The sequence below is a fragment of the Carcharodon carcharias genome, chromosome 16 (assembly GCF_017639515.1).
Source record: "Carcharodon carcharias isolate sCarCar2 chromosome 16, sCarCar2.pri, whole genome shotgun sequence".
Classification (NCBI taxonomy): domain Eukaryota; kingdom Metazoa; phylum Chordata; class Chondrichthyes; order Lamniformes; family Lamnidae; genus Carcharodon; species Carcharodon carcharias.
In genome coordinates this window covers 90,365,878-90,385,668 of record NC_054482.1, presented here as the reverse complement: position 1 = coordinate 90,385,668, position 19,791 = coordinate 90,365,878, and the positions used below count along the sequence as shown (strand labels likewise).

Genomic DNA, 19,791 nt, shown 5'->3' with positions numbered 1-19,791 from the left:
ACTGTATTTTTCTCTTTGGATTTGGAACTGTGAATTAAACCTCCTTCACTTTTCAACTATTTGTAGAATACCCAGTGGCGTGAGAACCTAGTTACCTAAATAGAGGTTTTGCAGGCATTTGAGATTCCGACTCCTCAAACAAAAAGCAACAAGCAACTTGTCCCTAAGTCTATGAATGGCAATTGATGCCATCTGATGCCACTTGTGCTTAACCTAGCAGGACCCACTGCAAAATGACTAAAATAGCCAATTTCCTCGGCAAGTAATTGAGGTCCCCAATATTGCCTTTTAAATCTGAGCCATACATGTGAATGTAAATTTTGTTCTCAATGCCAAGTGACTAAATCTGCAGAAATCAATTTAAGGTGTACCACGAAAAGAAAGACAGAATTTATTTTTATTCTTTCATGGGATGTGGGCAATGTTTGTTGCCCATATCTAATTGCCCTTGGGAACGTGGTAGTGAGCTACCCTCTTGAACTGCTGCAGTCCACCTAGTGCAAGTACACCCACAGTGTGGTTGGAAAGGAAGTTCCAGGATTTTGATCCCACGTCAGTGAAATTTCGGCTATAATTGCAAGTTAGACCGTAAGATCATAAGACATAGGAGCAGAAATTAGGCCATTCGGTTCATCAAGTCTGCTCCGCCATTCAATCATGGCTGATAAGTTTCTCAACCCCACTCTCCCGCCTTCTCCCCGTAACCTTTGATCCCCTTACCAATCAAGAACCTATCTATCTCGGTCTTAAATACACTCAATGGCCTGGCCTCCATAGCCTTCTGTGGCAATGAATTCCATAGATTCACCACTCTCTGGCAAAAGAAGTTTCTCCTCATCTCTTTTCTAAAAGGTCTTCCCTTTACTCTGAGGCTGTGCCCTCGGGTCCTAGTCTCTCCTACTAATGGAAACATCTTCCCCATGAGCACTCTATCCAGGCCTTCCAGTATTCTGTAAGTTTCAATCAGAACCCCCCGCATCCTTCTAAACTCCATCGAGTATAGACCCAGAGTCCTCAAACGTTCCTCATATGTTAAGCCTTTCATTCCTGGGATTGTTCTCGTGAACCTCTCTGAACCCTCTCCAGGGCCAAAACATCTTTTCTGAGATACGGGGCCCAAAATTGCTCACAATATTCTAAATGTGGTCTGACCAGAGCCTTATAAAGCCTCAGCAGCACATCCCTGCTTTTATATTCTAGTCCTTTCGAAATAAGTGCCAACATTGCGTTTGCCTTCCTAACTACCGACTCAACCTGCAAGTTAACCTTAAGAGAATCCTGGACGAGGACTCCCAAGTCCCTTTGCACTCCAGATTTCTGAATTCTTTCCCCATTTAGAAAATAGTCTATGCCTCTATTCTTCCTACCAAAGTGCATGACCTCACACTTCCCCACATTGTATTCCATCTGCCACTTCTTTGCTCATTCTCCTAACCTGTCCAAATCCTTCTGCAGCCTCCCCACCTCCTCAATACTACCTGTCCCTCTACCTATCTTTGTATCATCTGCAAACTTAGCCAGGATGCCCTCAGTTCCTTCATCTAGATCATTAATGTATAAAGTGAAAAGTTGTGGTCCCAACACTGACCCCAGCAGAACTTCACTAGTCACCGGCCGCCATCCTGAGAAGGACTCCCTTATCCCCACTCTCTGCCTCCTGCCAGGCAGCCAATCTTCTATCCATACTAGAATCTTGCCTCTAACACCATGGGCTCTTATCTTACTGAGCAGCCTCCTGTGCGGCACCTTGTCAAAGGCCTTCTGGAAGTCCAAGTAGATAACATCCATTGGCTCTCCTTTGTCTAACCTACTCATTACCTCCTCAAAGAATTCTAACAGATTTGTCAGGCGTGACCTCCCCTTGATGAAACCATGCTGACTTTGTCCTATTTTACCATGCACTTCCAAGTATTCTAAAATCTCATCCTTAATAATGGACTCAAAACCTACCAACGACTGAGGTCAGGCTAATCGGCCTGTAATTTCCCGTCTTTTGCCTCACTCCCTTCTTAAACGGGGGGGTTACATTAGCGATTTTCCAGTCCTCTGGGACCCTCCCTGGTTCCAGTGATTCCTGAAAGATCACAACTCACGCCTTCACTTTCTCTTCAGCTATCTCCTTCAGAACTCTGGGGTGTAATCCATCTGGTCCAGGTGATTTATCCACCTTCAGACCTTTCAGTTTTCCTAGCACCTTCTTGGTAATGGCCAACATACTCACCTCTGCCCCCCGACTCTCTTGAACTTTGGGGATACTTGTGTCTTCCATCGTGAAGACTGACGCAAAGTACCTATTCAGTTCTTCCGCCATTTCTTTGTTCCCCAGTACTATTTCTCCAGCGTCATTTTCCAGTGGCCCAGTGTCCACTTTTGCCTCTCTCTTACCCCTTATAAATATCTAAAAAAAACTCTTGCAATCTTCTTTTATATTACTGGCTAGTTTACCCTCATATTTAATTTTCTCCCTCCTTATTTCTTTTTTAGTTGTCCTCTGTTGGTCTTCGTAGGCTTCCCAATCCCCTGGTTTCCCACTCCTCTTCGCTGCATTGTATGCTTTCTCTTTAGCTTTTTGCTGTCCCTGACTTCCCTTGTCAGCTATGGTTGCCTCGTCCTCCCTTTAGTATGCTTCTTCTTCCTGGGGATGAATTTTTGTTGTGTCTCCCAAATTACTCCCAGAAACTCCTGCCATTGCTGTTCCACTGTCTTTCCTGCTAGGCTCATCTCCCAGTCAATTCTGGCCAGCTCCTCCCTCATGCCTCTGTAGTTGCCTTTATTCAACTGTAATACCGTTACATCTGATTCCAGCATTTTCCTCTCAAATTGCAGGGTAAATTCTATCATATTATGGTCACTTGCTCCTAAGGGTTCCTTCACCTTAAGCTCCCTTATCAAATCTGCCTCATTACACATCACTAAATCTAGAATTGCCTGTTCCCTAGTGGGCTCCACCACAAGCTGCTCCAAAAAGCCATCTCGTAGACATTCCACAAATTCATTTTCTTGGGATCCACTACCAACCTGATTTTCCCAGTCTACCTGCATATTTAAATCCCCCATGATCACTGAAACCTTGCCTTTCTTCCACGCCTTTTCTATCTCCTGGTGTATCTTGTGCCCCACATCTTGACTACTGTTCGGAGGCCTGTATATAACTCCCATTATGGTTTTTGTACCTTTGCAGTTCCTCATTTCTACCCACAAAGATTCTACATCATCTGACTCTATGTCATTTCTTGCTATCGATTTAATTTCATTTCTTACTCACAAAGCAACCCCAGCCTCTCTGCCAACCTGCCTATTTTTTCGATAGGATGTATATCCTTGTATATTTAGCTCCCAGTCCTGATCCCCTTGCAGCCATGTCTCCGTGATGCCCACCACATCATATCTGCCAATATTAATCTGCGTCACAAGCTCATTTACCTTATTTCATATACTGCGTGCATTCAGACACAACACCTTCAGTCCTGTATTTCCTGTCCCCTTTCTCATTGTCGTCCCTTTATCTGATGTGCTTGAAGTTAGATTCCTAGCCCTTTCCAAACACTCTGTCCTATTTTGTGTTCTGGGGACTTTAATAGCCTCTTCTGGGCTCTCCTTTCTTTTCATTTTCTTCATAATTTTCCATGAAGTTGAATCCACCCCTCCCAGCACGCTAACCTGCTGCTTTGTTTCCCCTCAATCATACTTCTTGGAGTTTTACCCTTCCCTCCCTCCCCGCCACTTTCTAGATTAAAGTTGTGAAGGTATGTGGCTTGGAGGGGAAATTGTAGATTAACGAAATGTTAACTCTGTCTTTCTCTCCACAGATGCTGTCAGACCTGCTGAGTTTTTCCAGCAATTTTTGTTTTTGTTTCAGATTTCCAGCATCTGCAGTATTTTGCTTTTATCTTATTGTAGATTGTGCTGTTCACTTACCCTTGACCCAGGTGGTAGAGGTTGTAGGATTGGAAGATGCTGTCAAAGAAGCCTTGGTAAGTTGTTGTAGTGCATCTTGTATGTAGTACCTACTGCTGTCACTGTGTGTCAGTGGTGGGGAGAGTGAATGTTGGTGGATGGGGTGCCAGTCAAGTGGGCTGCTTTATCCTGGATAGTGTCAAGCTTCTTGAGTGCTGCTGGAGCCGCACTCATCTAGGCAAGTGGTGATTATTCCCTCACACTCCTGACATGTGCTTTGGTGGCCATGCGTTGGGGAGTCAGAAGGTGAGTTGCTTGTGGCAGAATTCCAGCCTTTAATCTGTTCTTGTAGCCATAGTATTTATGTGGCTGGTCCAGTTCAGTTTCTTGTCAATGGTAACCTCCAGGAGTTTGGTGGTTGGGAATTCAGTGATAGTAATGCCATTGAGTATCAAGGAAAGATGGTCGGATTCTGTCATGTTAGAAATGGTCATTGCCTGGCACTTGTGTGGCACGAATGTTACTAGCTATCTATCAACCTAAACCTAAATGTCATCCAGATCTTGCTGCATATTGGCATGAACTGCTTCAGTATTTGACAAATTGCAGATTGTACTGAACATTGTGCAATGATCAGTGAACACTCCCACTTCTGAACTTATGATGAAAGGAAGGTCATTGATGAAGGAGCTGAAAATGGTTAAGCCTATGACAATAGCCTGGAGGAACTCCTGCAGTGTTGTCCTGGGAATGAGCTTATTGACCTCCAACAACCACAGCTATCCTCTGTTGCATTTATACAGTGTCTATCATGACCATAGCACGTCCCAAAGCATTTTGCAGCCATTAAAGCACTTCTGAAGTGTAGTCACTTGTAATTTAGGCAGACGTAACAGCCAATATACACGGAGTAAGACTCTCACAAACCTTAGTGATGTTGGATTTGGTAAGGACACTGAAAAAACTCAATTCTTTTTGTCAACTAGTGTCACAATAGCTTTTATATCAATGTGAGAGGATGGATAGGGTGGGGCCTTAGTCATCCAACCATGTAGCACTCCTTCAATACAGCATTATAGTGTGCAATCTTCTGCCTCCGAAACAATTGTGCTACCACTGAGTTAAGGTTGAACATCTGAAAAGATTTCTAATCTATCACAGTGGCATCTATTATGGCACTGTTATGGCAGTGCAGGAAAGACTATAGTTTTGAGGTACTGATGGTGAGAATTTCTCATACCTTTGATTGTATATCAACATGTGGGATTGTAAGATTTAAAATAAATTCTACCTGTTCTTTTTCCTCCCGTCATGGAATTTCCAATATTTGTTTATATTTATCTATATTAGCACAAGCTGTTGTCAGAATAGAGACTAATCCTAGCTCTAAGTATAAATAAATACAGAAGTTCCATATTACTATTTGTCACTAACTTAATAAAATTAATGATCTGTTCTTGGTTGGGATTAACTGAAATAAAGTAGTTCATTGTCTTTACCAAATAAGGATTCATATTATTGTGTACATTTTGTGCCTGCGGATACGGTGTCCCTGACAACATCTAATAAAATAAATTGTTTTTGTTTTAGGGTCATTAAGTTATCCTCCATTTAAACTGCATGTTTGATCAACCACTTAGCTTAAATCCGTCAAGAGCTTTGCTAATGCTGCAATGAAGCTGGATCTCAGAAGGTATACAGTAGCACCTCTTGTAGTGAATCCTTGGCTTTCACTGTCATTGGAAAGCAAAACATTTGTCTGGCTTTTGCATTTATGCAAGTGCATGCAGGAAACTAGGATATAAATGAAATTCTGTGCTGCAGTAACCCAAAAGGATCTGTTTTTTGTAAATTTCAGTAGTTCTTCGCATCTGAAAAACACTATGTTAACCATCATGCAGTAATATAATTTTCCTAGAGTCTGCCTGCTGGAAGAAGGGTTGAGTCCTGGCTGCATCTTCTCGATGAGGGGTTGGAATTTGGCTTTTTCCTCTGCAGATGTCAAAGATTTACTGAACGCATAATGCATGTTTATAATAAATAAAAAACTGAAAATACTGGAAATACTCAGCAGGTTAGGCAGCATCTCTGTGGAGAAAACAGAATTAATGTTTAAGGTCACTGACCTTTCATCAGAACTGGGAAAACATTAGAATTGTAATAGTTTTAAGCAAATGAAGGCGGGGGAAGTTGACAAAAGGTACACAAGGAAAGGCCCATGATATAGCGGAATTTGGGAGATGTTAAGTGACAAAGGTTGGTGGTGCAAGGCAAAAGAGAGTGGTAATGGGACAAGTAAAGGTGTTCCTAGAGGGCGTGTGACTGGCAGAATAATGAACAGCTGTCATCTGAAAGCAAAGTCAAGAGAAAAACAAGATTAAGACTGATGCATGCAAAGAAAAGGAAACAAAATGGGCAGAGATTATGGTCTAAAATTGTCAAACTCCATGTTGAGTCCAGATGGCTGCAAAAGTGTCTAGTTGAAAGATGAGGTGCTGTTCCTAGAGCTTGCGTTGAGCTTCAATGGAACACTGCAGTAGGCCAAGGACAGAAAGGTCAGCATGAGTGCAAGATGGAGAATTAAAATGGCAGGCCACCCGAAGCTCAGGGTTATGCTTGTGAACTGAATGGAAGTTTCCTGCAATGCAGTCACCCAATGCATGTTTGGTCTCCCCAGTGTAGAGCAAACTGCATTATGACCAGTGAATAAAGTATACTAAATTGAAAGAAGTGCATGTAAATCACTGTTCCATCTAGAAGGAGTGTTGGGACCTTGAACAGTGACGAGTGGAACTGAAAGGGCAGGATTTGCATTTCTTGTGCTTTTATGGGAATGTGGGTGGATCTGGGCATCTGAATGATCTGTTGTGGGATATTAACTGGATATTTATGAGAGCTATTTTTTGACAAGTTTCATTATATCTCTTCCTGATCCAGCATTGGTTTGCACGTTGTGAATATACATAATACCATGTAACACATAACACAAATTAAATGTTAAAGCTTTGAGTTAAACTGGGTGAATAGCCATGATTTTTTGTGGAGATTGTTGGACTTTTTGCTCTCAATATTTTCGATGTGATAAACACATTTTTACCCTACAGGTCCCATTACATATTGTTCAGGTTCTTCTCTCCCTTCCAGCATCAAGGTCTACAATTGCAGTCAAAACTTTTCACAGAATTGTTACAGTATAGAAGAAGACCATTCCGCCCACCGTGTCTGCACCAGCTCTCTGAATGAGCAATTCACTGAGCGCCATTCCCCTGCCTTCTCCCTGTAACCCTGCACATTCTTCCTTTTCAGATAACAGTCTAATTCCCTTTTTGAATGCTTTAATTGAACCTGCCTCCACCATACTATGGCAGTACATTCCAGGCGTTAACCACTCACTGTGTGAAAAAGTTTTTTCTTATAAAAACAAAAAACTGCAGATGCTGGAAATCCAAAACAAAAACAGAATTACCTGGAAAAACTCAGCAGGTCTGGCAGCATCGGCGGAGAAGAAAAGAGTTGACGTTTCGAGTCCTCATGACCCTTCAACAGAACTGATTGAATGTTAGAAGAGGGGTGAACTATAAGCTGATTTAAGGTGTGTGTGTGTGTGTGTGTGTGTGTGTATGTGTGTGTGTGTGTGTGTGCGCGCGCGCATGCGCGCGCGCCGGGGGGGGCGGTTGGGTAGGGGGAGAGAAGTGGAGGCACCACCCCCCTCCACTTCGACCCCTCCCCCGCCCAGACACACACACATCTTAAACCAGTTTATGTTTCACCCCTTCCTTGGATTCACCTAGTTCTGTTGAAGGCTCATGAGGACTCGAAACATCAGTTCTTTTCTTCTCCACCGATGCTGCCAGACCTGCTGAGTTTTTCCAGCTAATTCTGTTTTTGTTAATTTTTTCTTATGTTGCTTTTGCTTCTTTTGCAACTTACTTTAAATCTGTGCTTTCATGTTCTCGATCCTTTCATGAATGAGAACTGTTTCTTCTTATCTACTCTGTCCAGACCCCTCATGATTTTGAATAACTCTATCGTATCTCCTCTCAACCTTTCTTCTCCAAGGAAAACAGTCCCAATTTCTCCAATCTATCTTCATAACTGAAGTTTCTCATCTCTGGAACCGTTCTTATGAAATAATTTGTGCCCTCTCTTTAATGTCTTCTTACCTTTCCTAAAGTGTGGCACCCGAACTGGAGCAATACTCCAGTTGAGGCTGATCTAGTGTCTTAAACCAGATGAACATAAACTCCTTGCTTTAATGGCCCTATTATTAAATCCTAGGATACTGTATGCCTTATTAACTGCACTCTCAACCTGTTCTGCCACTTTCAATGATTTATGCTCATATGCACTGAGGTCCTTCTGCTCCTGCCTTTAGAGTTGTACCCCTATGTTATATTGTCTCCATGTTTTTCCTACAAAATGAATCGCATTTTTCTGCATTGAATTTCATCTGCCACTTGCCTGCCCATTCCACCAACTTGTCTATGCCCTTTTGAAGTTTTACACTCCTCACAATTCATAATATTTCCAAGTTTTGCATCATTCACAAATTTTGAAATTGTGCCTTATACACCAAGGTCTAGGTCATAAATTTATGTCAGGAAGAGCAAGGGTCCCAACACTGAACTCTGGGGAACTCCGCTACAAACCTTTCTCCGGTCTAAAAACACTCATTAACCACTACTCTCTCTTTCCTGTCACTCATCCAATTTTGTATCCATGTTGCTTTTGTCCCTTTTATTCCCTGAATTATAACTTTGCGCACAAGTCTGACCTACGGCACTCTATCAAATACCTTTGGAAATTCCGTGTACACTACATCAACAGCACGCCCTCATCAACCCTCTCTCTTACCTCTTCAAAAAAGTCTAGCAAGTTAAACATGATTTTCCCTTAACAAATCCATGCTGGCTTTCCTTGATTAACCTTCATTTGTTCGTGTGACTATTAATTTTGTTCTTAATTAGTTGCCATCTGTAAAACCAAAATATCCATGAACTTTAAAGTCAAAACCATACCATAACTGGTTTTAACTGTTGAATTTCCATTATACATGTATTCTGTGCAAGAGTGCTTCGGTTATGGATCCACTTTCACACTGCACTTCATCTTTAGTTGAACTTAGTAAACTAAACAAAAATTAAGATTTCTATAAAAATCTAAAAGCTCTGCTGTTTCCAAACCAGGGCCAGATGCGATGCATCCAAAGATACTGAGGGAAATGAGGGAAAACTGACTGGCCAGTAGTTGCTGGACATATCTTTACATACCGTTTTGAACAAGGGTATAACATTTGCAATTCTCCAGTCCTCTGGCACCACCTGTGAGTCTAAGGAAAGCTAGAAAATTACGACCAGTGCCTCTGCAATTTCCATTCTCAGTTCCTTCTGGGTGCATCACATATGCTCCTGGTTTGAAAACAGCAGAGCTTTTAGATTTTTACAGAAATCTTAATTTTTGTTTAGTTTACGTAAGTTCAACTAAAAATGAGATGCAGGGTAAAAGTGGATCAATAACGGAAACGCTGTTGCATATAATACACGTATGATGGAAATTCAGAAGTTAAAACTGGTTATGGTATTGTTTTTAACTTTAAAGTTCATGGACATTTTGATTTTATAGATAGCAACTACCAGTTTTCAGATTCTTTTTCTATTCAGTGTAAAATGCCTAAATCCACTTGAGCATGTCCAAATAGTATTTAAGCATAATATAGTGAAGCACTCCTTGTTCTGCCAAACTGAGATTCGTGTTTTGACAGTGCATTTGTTACATTGTAACTTGATTTTGGTTCATAATTTGCGGAATTTCTTTTTATCTTTAAAGTTTTGACATTCTAAGGAATTTTGTTCCTTTGTGCAGGACATTTTTTTAAAAATGGGATTTCAGCCCGTGGTCCAGCAGTTATTAAATTGTAGAAGCCCCATATTTATGATGCTGATTGCCAATGCATTAGTTTTGCATGGCTAATTGCAGCTCAAAAGCTACAAAGTTGTTAAGTTCCAAAAGCCACCTTCATAAGACCCACATGTTTGAAGCTGGTGCCACTGGTATAGGTCTAGTACAATATAAAAGCAACTTCTGCCCTGGTTCAGGACCACCTACAGTAATCGTTTTAATTAACTGTAATATTGGTATTTTTTTGCAGTCATAATAGTGGAACTGTCCGCATTTATTGCCATAACACCTCTGAAACTGATAGCAATTACTGGAGTCTGCACTGGTGCAGCTAAATGTGGAAAACCAGAAGTTGCTGTTGGTGCCTCTACGATTCTATGGTGCACTGGTAAAGCCTCTGCAGACTGCAATCAATTAAAAATCATTGAACTTGTGATGTAATACTGTAAATGTCAGTGTATAATTTGACCTTTGAAGCCTTCAAAGATCTCCCCAAAAACAGGGGTTGACTTATACCCCCAAGTATAAAAGTGAACCGCTGGCATGGATGGTCTCCATTTTGAAATGTCATCTGCATCCAAAGCAAAGAGGTTGCGGCTTACACTCCCGTACATCTCTGTAACTCAGCCCATGTCACCTGCTTGATCCCTCATACTTTGATGTATGGTAGCAGTAAGTAAAGCAGTCATGTGTGGGGTGAAAAATTGAGACTAACTACGAATGTGAGCAAAGCATATTGTGGCAGAAATTTATACGCTGAGTATATGCAAAGACATGATTTTTGGGGCTGGCAAAATAGGGTCCTCTTATATACCAGGTCAGCTTCTAAAAACTTCATTCTTTCATGGCATGTGGGCATTGCTTGCTATGCCAGCATTTATTGCCCATCCCTAATTACCCTTGAAACTTATTTGTCACGATTTATGTTATATAAGATATAAATTCACTGCTTTTGTTTACTTTGATAATTGCAAGCTTTGAAAATATTTTTTGAAGTTTGTGTTGTCCCAACATTTATTTCGCTCTCTATAACATATGATAAAAAGTGAAGGATAATCAGTTCATTTTACTCCTGGTTTGCTGCCTGTGAGGATATGCTAATGTGACTGGCTGCTTATTCTGTTTAATGTCACCACAGTTGCTGGCTGCTTCAAGATTCCCTTGACAGGGTGCCAGATTTCAAGCTAATGTCAGGAAAATTGTAATACATGCCACGGAAATCACAGTTTTTGTGGGTATCTTTAAGCTCAGCAGCGAATGCCATTGCTTGGCCACTGAGTGTAAAAGTCTTGGCCATTGTAATGCTGGTGCTGAAAACTAGCTTATTAGTCTAGTTTTGAGTATTGGGATATTGATTGTTAAAGTTTAACCCAGTCTTATAATTGAAATAATAGGAGACTATTTTGATATGTTTCATGGTCAACAAAATAGCAGCTAGACAAGAGAACTCTTTGGAATCATAGGAACATAGAACTTGGGAGCAGGAGTAGGCAATTTAACCCTGCAAGCCTGCTGTGCCAATCATGAGATGATGGCTGATTTGATGGTGGTGTCAACTGCACTTTCCTGGCTACCTCCCATATTCTCTTGTCTATCAAAAATCTATTCAACTCTATCCAACTCAGCCTTGAATAAATTCAATAACTCAGTCTCCACTATTTTCTGGGAAAGAAAACTCCACAGATTAACCACACTGTGAGAAAAAATTTCTCCTCATCTGCATCTTAAAAGGGAGGCATCTTATTTTTAAACTCTGTTCCTTAGTTCTAGTCTCCGCCACAATAGAAAACATCCTCCCTATCAAGTCCCCTCAGTTTCAGTGAGATCACCTCTCATTCTTCCAAACTTCACTGGGTATAGATAAGTTCAACCTGTTCAAATATCCTCTTCATCCCAAGAATGAAGAATCCTTGAAGCAGGTCACCTGCCTTTCTGCACTCTCACCCAGCAAAATGCTATCTGTTAATCTCAAAAGTTGGTATGTTCTGCCATATAATCAGAGGTGTGAAATAACTGTCTTCCCAATTTATTCTAGCCTGGAGGTATCTTTTGTAGTAGTGTTTTGATAAGTTTTGAAACTAGTCCATGCAGAATCAGCGGCAGCAGCAACAACTTATGCAGCTGTCATTATTTGAGATTTGGTGACCAGTATTGGCTTGTATAACATGATGGTAAATAGAAACACTGCAGCATTATGTTGTCATCAATGAGGGAAAAGAAGCATAGTTAGAAGAAGAAAGAAATCATAAGGTATTTAGAGAGGGATAGACAGTATACATAATAACAGCCACTTGTTTACTGAATACAATTTTTATGTCATTTTTGTTTTTTTTTGCAGAAGCAGTTATACAGAAGATTCTGGGGATAACTAAACACTATACCTTGACTTCATACCTGGATAGGTAGGTATAGTGCAACACACAAGGAAATAAGAAGGAATAGTGTAATTTTGAATTTAAGGGGAATGTTAATTCTTGGCAAGAGGAGGTGGTTCTAGTTGACAATGTTTTGAAATTATTACTGATTTGAAACAATCTAGGTGTTCCATTAACAGCCTAAGGCATCTGTTAGTTTGATCTCAATAGGTGACATTTTTTCCCAGTGCTGACAAGTATCATGCCCAAGATCATTCACGTTGAGTGGTGACCATGTGGAATAAACAGCTGTCAACCAGGCTTGATCTTTCAGTTGTATTTTGCCTTCAGATATTGGATAGGGTTCTGAGGATGACAATAAGTTTCTCCCTCTAATATGACAGTGGTTGTTTCTTTATGCATGGTCTGAATTGGGAAACTCACTATAAGTTTGAGATTGGTATTCAGGAATGCTAAAATAAATGTTTTTTTGTGGGCTCTGGAAATCGTAAATCCCACCATTTGTAGCGAGATATGTTAAAGGGTTAAAGGATGGCTCCAGGGATGTTGCCGGCATTATTCTTTTATCAAGTATTGTGTATCAGGAAATGTATAATTTGTATTGGTGTTCATGGAATAAACTGCTGACTGTGTTCCAAAAGCTATGACACATTCAGAATGTAATCGCTGCATTTCCACCTGTACTACATCACGCACACCTATCCTTGCAAAGCTCTCTCTCTGGCTGAAAGAGTTGATTTTAAGATAGTCATTATTTTCTCTGAATTCCTTTGCGGGTCATTCCTCACTACCTCTGCAATCACTCCTCCAGCATTATATTCTTATATGCACCCTCCTTTTCTCCAAAACATTAGAATACATTTTCCGTCCTACCATCAGTAACAGCCGCTTCACCCAGTCTCCCTAACCCTCTAGAATGCCTTTCTTGGCATCTTTGTCCTTCCCTTCCCTCATGCTTTCAAAAGCTTCCTCAACTGTTCTTTTACCTCTCCATCCATCTTTTCCCTTTCTCTCTCCTGTTGCACACCTCACTATGAAGCTGTTTGGAATGTCCTATATACAAAGAACAGTATAGTAATCTATACTTCTATTTTTTATAGCAGGATAGAAATCTATTTTCATTTAAAAATTACTTTACACCTTATAATTGACAAATTTTGAAATGTTGTACATTAAATTTTAATGTTGATTATCACTGGTTTGGTACTATCTCTTCAATCAATCACCTGATCACAAAACACTGCGCAACAACGACTAATTTTGACTTGTAGGTTTTCCCAAGTAGAGTACTGAGTGTCACTTGAGACTTCCTTTTTGTTCCTAACATGACCCTACTTCAAACATGACACATTGAACAATGTCATGAGAGATCCATTAATATTATATGGAAAAAAATTAAGTTGATTGAGGTGTATCCTTTAGCAGTAACCAAAACATGTAATGTTCAATAACTATCAAATGGCACTGTATCATCTTGCAAGCAACATTGCTAGATAACAATGAATTCGATGACACCATGTTTGAGAGCAATCTTCCTGGAGATTGTAATGATTTTTCAAAGAATATTTAGTAGACTGAAAGGAGACAATATAGGGCAGACTCTTTACCATCTGTAAAGAGTAGGTGTTTGAATGCACCCCAAATAGTCTGGTCCACGACCAGATTTCTCCACAGCACAAAAATATTGTCAATTCCATCTTCTCAAAGGCATTTTTGCATCTTGAAAATTGTTAGGCCATTGTGACCACCTGTTCTTTTAATTAAAAAAAATGACATCATGTGTTGGACATCATCAATTGCACACTGTCTTTTAATGAAGTCCACATGATTTTGATTAACGTCATTAATCTCTCCATGTCAGGCCAGGCCCATGCCAAAATTGTAACTCCCATCTTCAGGAGGGATATCAGCTGATAACCTAACACATGTTTGCCCTCTTCTAGGTTCTCAGTTCGTCACTCATGCATTCATTCTCAAATTTATTTGAGGGATTTAGTATATGTCTTGTGATTCATTGGATAATTGATTATATATGACAAACTTTCTTCTCTCATATCTTATATTCACAGAACCTTCATTGAGAGCTTTAATAAATATAGTGAATGGAAGGAATTCTTGGTTATATCCCTAGGGGACTTTGATGGTCACAGCTGCTCAGTTAGAATTATTGCCATTGATAACTCCTCTCTGTTTCCTATTATCTAGCAAGTTAATATTCCAATTCTAAATTTCCTTCATGATCCCATGAGATTTCACTTTACCATTAGTTTCATGTAAAAGACCATATCAACTGTTTTCTGGAGTCAAGATGCATGACATCCACCCATTTGCCTTCATCCAGCAACAATGATACAGCCTTAAAGATTTTAATAAATCTATTGGGAACAACCTGTTTTTTATAATTCCGTGTTGGTTCATATTTATTTCCTTTGGTCTCCCTTGGTGCTTTTGATTTGGTTCCTGTATAATAAACTTTATTTTCCTACCCTATCTGTCAAACTAATGTTCTTCTAATTACCAGGTCATGGTTCCCTGTTCTAAGGAAAAAATGAGTCATATTTGGGTGTCCTGTTTCTCCTTTGCCAATGAGTAGATAAAATCTTCTGTCAGAGAACTCTCCTATATTAAAAACGATCACTGTTCAACCTATCAAAATGTTTGCACTTCTTTCTAGATTAATATGTGAAATTGCACCAAGCATGGAGGCTTACAGTATATTTGGGAGCTGTTTCAATCTGTACAAATATTATGCACCAGACGTAACCCTGTTTGCATTACCATTGTACGTTTAGATTGGTTTCAAATTTACAGATTTTTCAATGCAATGCAACCGTTATGCAATTTCATTATTCAGTAGGTTAAGTTTTAAATGGCTCGTCACCACGTTTGTTCTCTAACACTGATGATGCTGCAGCATGAGGGTTCACCTCTCTATTGGGATAAGACAACTGCACTTCAAAAGGCGAAATAGAGTCTGTTTCCTTTCCTGCCTTTAATATACAAAAAATAGTACATTCCTTTAAGTTATGGCTCCAGTGTGGGGCCTCCATAACCACTGTCAGTGGAGTCAGTGGAATTTTGTATTATTCCTTTATTAACAATGTGTGGTAAACATCAGAATTGTGCAAATTTAAGTTTGAAATTGAAATGCAATCTTTCTTTAGAAACCTTCAGGAACAGTCCTTTGTCTCTTTCAGTTTAAGCTGCAAGCGATGCATTATAATGGGCAATGGAGGAATAGTGGCCAACAAATCCCTTGGATCAAGGATTGATGAATATGATGTTGTAATAAGGTGAGTATATTTTCACATACCGCATTGGCTCCGAATGGAAACAACTCAAAGGATAATGATATGCCTTGGATACTCATTATCCTTTTTTTTTTATCAGTATCAGCGATTCAGAAATGAGAGCTAGCCACAATATCATTTTATTTTTCTTGTGGATAAGCAAGCAATTTTTTCCTTTGAACTTTCTCATTTACTCATGTGTGAAGCTCCATCTTTTACATCTGTTACTACTTCTTTGCAGTCACCCTTGTTTGGTATTGGAGGTGACCTGCCAGCTAACATACAGATATACACAGACACATACACACTTTCCATTTGCTTGCTGCATACTCAAACTCCTTTAACCACTTCACTTTGATTAATGGCCAGAACTTGACCATGTGCTAACCTAACTGAAAATGTTACATCAGAATGGCTGCATTTTTAAAAATCCATATGTTACCCAAATGAATTATTTTTCCTTTCTACCCTTGTTTCCTGTGTTTAAGTTTCTGCTGCTGTTTTTGTCTGTCAGAAAACTTTATTGGAGTGAAATTCTTCTTAACTCACTCTAGAAGATTGAGTACAATATAACAGTGCTGGGGCAGTCCATCAATGCTTACAATTAGGCTGTTGCTCAAAATCCACCAAGAGCAGGAAGGTTAAAGTAGACTCAGGTACATTATTTAGACCAGCAATTTTATTTTTCAAGACTTTCAATCTATATAAGTCAGAATGTATTATTGCTCCATAAAGACTTTTTTTCTGTCATCTGATACCACTAAGCCTGTGGCCTGTTGTCACAGCATAAAATGCCCAATGTAGTTACTTAATACTGGAATGTCACAGAAAACTAGAGCTAAAAGCAGTGGGATTGTTGCGAAATTACAAAACTTCCTATGTAAACTTGTCACACTGTAATTACTTCCTGCCAGTGGAAGTACTTTAGCACCTGTTTTGCATCCCCAGTTGTTCACTTTGTACTGCAGAGAAACTGATACTCTGCTTCCTAAACTTCTATAACTTTTGTTCCTTAATTATAAATAATATTAAGGCATCAAAAAATAATGACATTATTGAGGACTTCAATATTGGGACTAAATAACTTTTGTCACCATGGTCCGTTTAACTCATGGCCATTAATCCTGTTTCACCTGAAGATGATATTTGAAGATGGTCTTGGCACAACAACAAAACTTGCATTTATATTGTGCCAGTAAGGTAGTAAAGTGCCCAAAGGGGCTTCACAGCAGTGTTAACAAAAATATTAACACTGAGGAGATATTGGGGCAGGTGACCAAAAGCTTAGTCAATGATGTAGGTTTTAAGGAGTATCTAAAAGAAGAAGGGAGAGATGTTTAGGAAGAGAATTCCAAAGTTTAAGGCCTCGGCAGCTGAAAACATAGCCGCCACAGAGGTGGAAGTAAGTGGTCTTAGTGATGGCGCACATATGTGATCTCTCTTGACATCAAATAGAACACCAAGGTTGCAACCAACCTGGTTTGACCTTGGCTAGTAGCCAGAGAGACGGATAGAGTCAATGGTGAATGAATGGTGTTTGTGACAGGGCCCAAAGAACATGGCTGTAGTCTTCCCAATGTTTAGTTGGAGGAAATTCCTTCTCATCCAGTATTGGATATTGAACAAACATCCTGACAATTTAGAGACACTGGAGGGATCGAGAGATGTTGGTGTGGTAAAGCTGGGTATTGTCTGTGTACGTATGGAACTGAACACACTGTTTTTAGGTGATGTGATCAAGGGACAGCAAGTAAATGAGAAATAGGCAGGGACCAAGGCTAGATCCTTAGGAGAGGTAATGATACGGGAGTGGCAAGAGAAGCTATTGCAGGCCATTCTCTGTGAATGTTTACATAGATAAAAATGGATTCTGGCCAGTGCAGTGCCACCTAGCAGGATGGTAGAGAGGCACTGGAGGAGGATGGTGTGATCAGGAAAAGGCTGCAAATCTGTTGAGAAGGACAAGGAGCGACAATTTACACTGGTCGCAATGACATAGGATATAAATTGTGACTTTGTTAAGAGCCCTTTCGATTCTGTAGCAGAGTGGAAACCTGATTGGAGGGATTCAAACATGGAGTTATGGGAATGGTATGGATTTGGGAGGTGACAGGATGTTAAAGGTATTTGGAGTGGAAAAGGAGGTTGGAGATTGGGCAGTAGTTTGCAAGGACAGAGGGGTCAAGATTTTTTTTTAAGGAGAGGGATGGTAATGGCAGATTAAAGAGGAGAGGGGTATAGTACCAGAGGAGAGAGAACCATTTACAATATTAGCTAACATGGGGGGCAGGAGTGGAACTTGGGTGATCCAATGTTAACTGTATCAATTAAGGTTAAGTACATACAGATGGAGGCATTACTTGAGCATATATGGATAGACACAGGCACATTTTAAAAATGTATTTACAGGATGTGGGCATTGCTGGCTCGGCCAGCATTTATTGCCCATCCCTAATTGCCCTCAAGAAGCCTTCTTGAACTGCTGCAACCCCTGTGGTGTAGGTGCACCCATAGTGCTGTTAGGAGGGAGTTCCAGGATTTTGACCCAGTGACAGTGAAGAAATTATGATATATTTCCATGTCAGGATGGTGAGTGGCTTGGAGGGGAACTTCCAGGTGGTGGTGTTCCCATGTTTCTATTGCCCTTGTCTTCTAGATGGTAGCAGGCGTGGGTTTGGAAGGGGCTGTCTAAGGGGCCTTGGTGAGTCTCTGCAGTGCATCTTGTAGATGGTACACACTGCTGTCACTGTTTATCGGTGGTGGAGGGAATGACTGTTTCTGGAAGGGGTCCCAATCAAGCGGGTTGCTTTGTTCTGAGTAGTGTCAAGCTCCTTGAATGTTGTTAAAGCTGCACTCATCCAGGCAAGGGGAGAGTAATCCATCATACTCCTGACTTGTGCCTTGTAGATGGTGGACTGGACTTGGGGATTCAGGAGCTGAGTTACTTGCCAAGTAAAGACTGGCTCTGGTTTCTTCCTTCAACTGGCTATCAAGAGTACTACAGCCAGCAGTTTAGTGGGAATAGGGCCAAGGGAGCAGGAGGTGAATCTCAGAGATAAGTTGAGCTCAGAGAGGGCAGGAGGGGATAAAGCAGAGAAAATAAAGATACAAGTTCAAGGCTAAAGCAATGAGGAACCCTAGAGGAAGCTTGATCTGCTGGGCTGGGAAGAGAGGGAATCTGCAAAAGCAGCTAAATGGATGGTCTCAATCTTAGTGAAAGAGAGAGTGCTCATCATACTTATTGTTGCAGGTGAGGGTGGAGGAGGCAGAGGAGAGAGGTTTAAGAAGGCCATTTGTGGTAGAGAAAAAAAGCCTAGAGTTTTGTTTGTGTTCGGCAGTTTTGGCAGAAGAGAGAGGGACCGGATAGTGTTTTATGTGGTCATTTGTTAAACCACTTATCCTTCCTATACATTCATGTCGGCATCCGTAAAATTTAAGGAATTAGGGATGAGGGCCTTACGAAGGGGAAAGATAAGGATCAGAGAGAATAATGGTTTTAATGGAGTCGAGGACATCAAAGGTGGAGGTGAAGGTGTGACTGAGCAGATTGGAAGCTTCAGAAAGATTACCTAAGTGTAACACCAGAATAGATCTATTACTAAGTTGCAGTATTTGAAATGTACTAAAGGCTATACCATGCTCTCTAGTCTGGGTAACAATACTAACTACTTGAATTTCAGAAGGAAACATCCATTTTTTGTAGGTATGGATTAGGAGGCGAAGAATCAAAGGTTCAGTTGTAATTAGACTTTGCTGTAACTACTCACGACATCAGATTAATGGTTAAATGTGTAATTAGGATGACTTCTATTAAAAACCCTACATGCATGTTTGTACAATGTGCACATAGCTTGGTGGAGTCCTGATTACTCTATATTACACCTCAGACACGCTGCTGCATGAATGATATTTATAAGTCTCTTTTAATCGATGCCTTCATTGTTCACATGTGTGACTAATATATTCGTGCTTAGTTTACAATGAAAAGAAACCAAAAGCTGAAGGTTCTCTAGCCTGCGTGACTCAAATCAAAATATCTACCATGGATCAAATACATGGAATTGCAGAGAGAAAGTTTCACCTCTCTATATAGATATGTTTACAGTTTCATACTAAATTCAAAATTGATTTTGCTCACATTCTCATAGTTTTTGGGTTTTCATGCTTCTTTCTTCAGATAGGCAAAGGTGCTAATCTGTTAGTGTACTGCCTGCAGAGAAGTGTGCCAGTTCAAACCAGGCAGGACACCATACTTATCCCTACCGGCCTTAAGATATACCAAAGGTACAATTAAACAGGATATTGCTTAAATTTTATCTGTGGGTTCAGCC

General features: G+C 40.3%; 1 protein-coding gene across 1 annotated transcript in view; it reads left to right on the top strand.

Annotated features, from left to right (window-relative positions):
• The window catches only part of LOC121289276 (CMP-N-acetylneuraminate-beta-1,4-galactoside alpha-2,3-sialyltransferase-like), a 651,606-nt gene that overhangs the window by 425,035 nt on the left and 206,780 nt on the right, over nt 1–19,791 (top strand). Inside the window, exons 6-7 of the mRNA XM_041208545.1 lie at nt 12,134–12,197; nt 15,368–15,463. Coding sequence (XP_041064479.1) covers nt 12,134–12,197; nt 15,368–15,463 — 160 coding nt within the window. The remainder of the gene's footprint in view (nt 1–12,133; nt 12,198–15,367; nt 15,464–19,791) is intronic.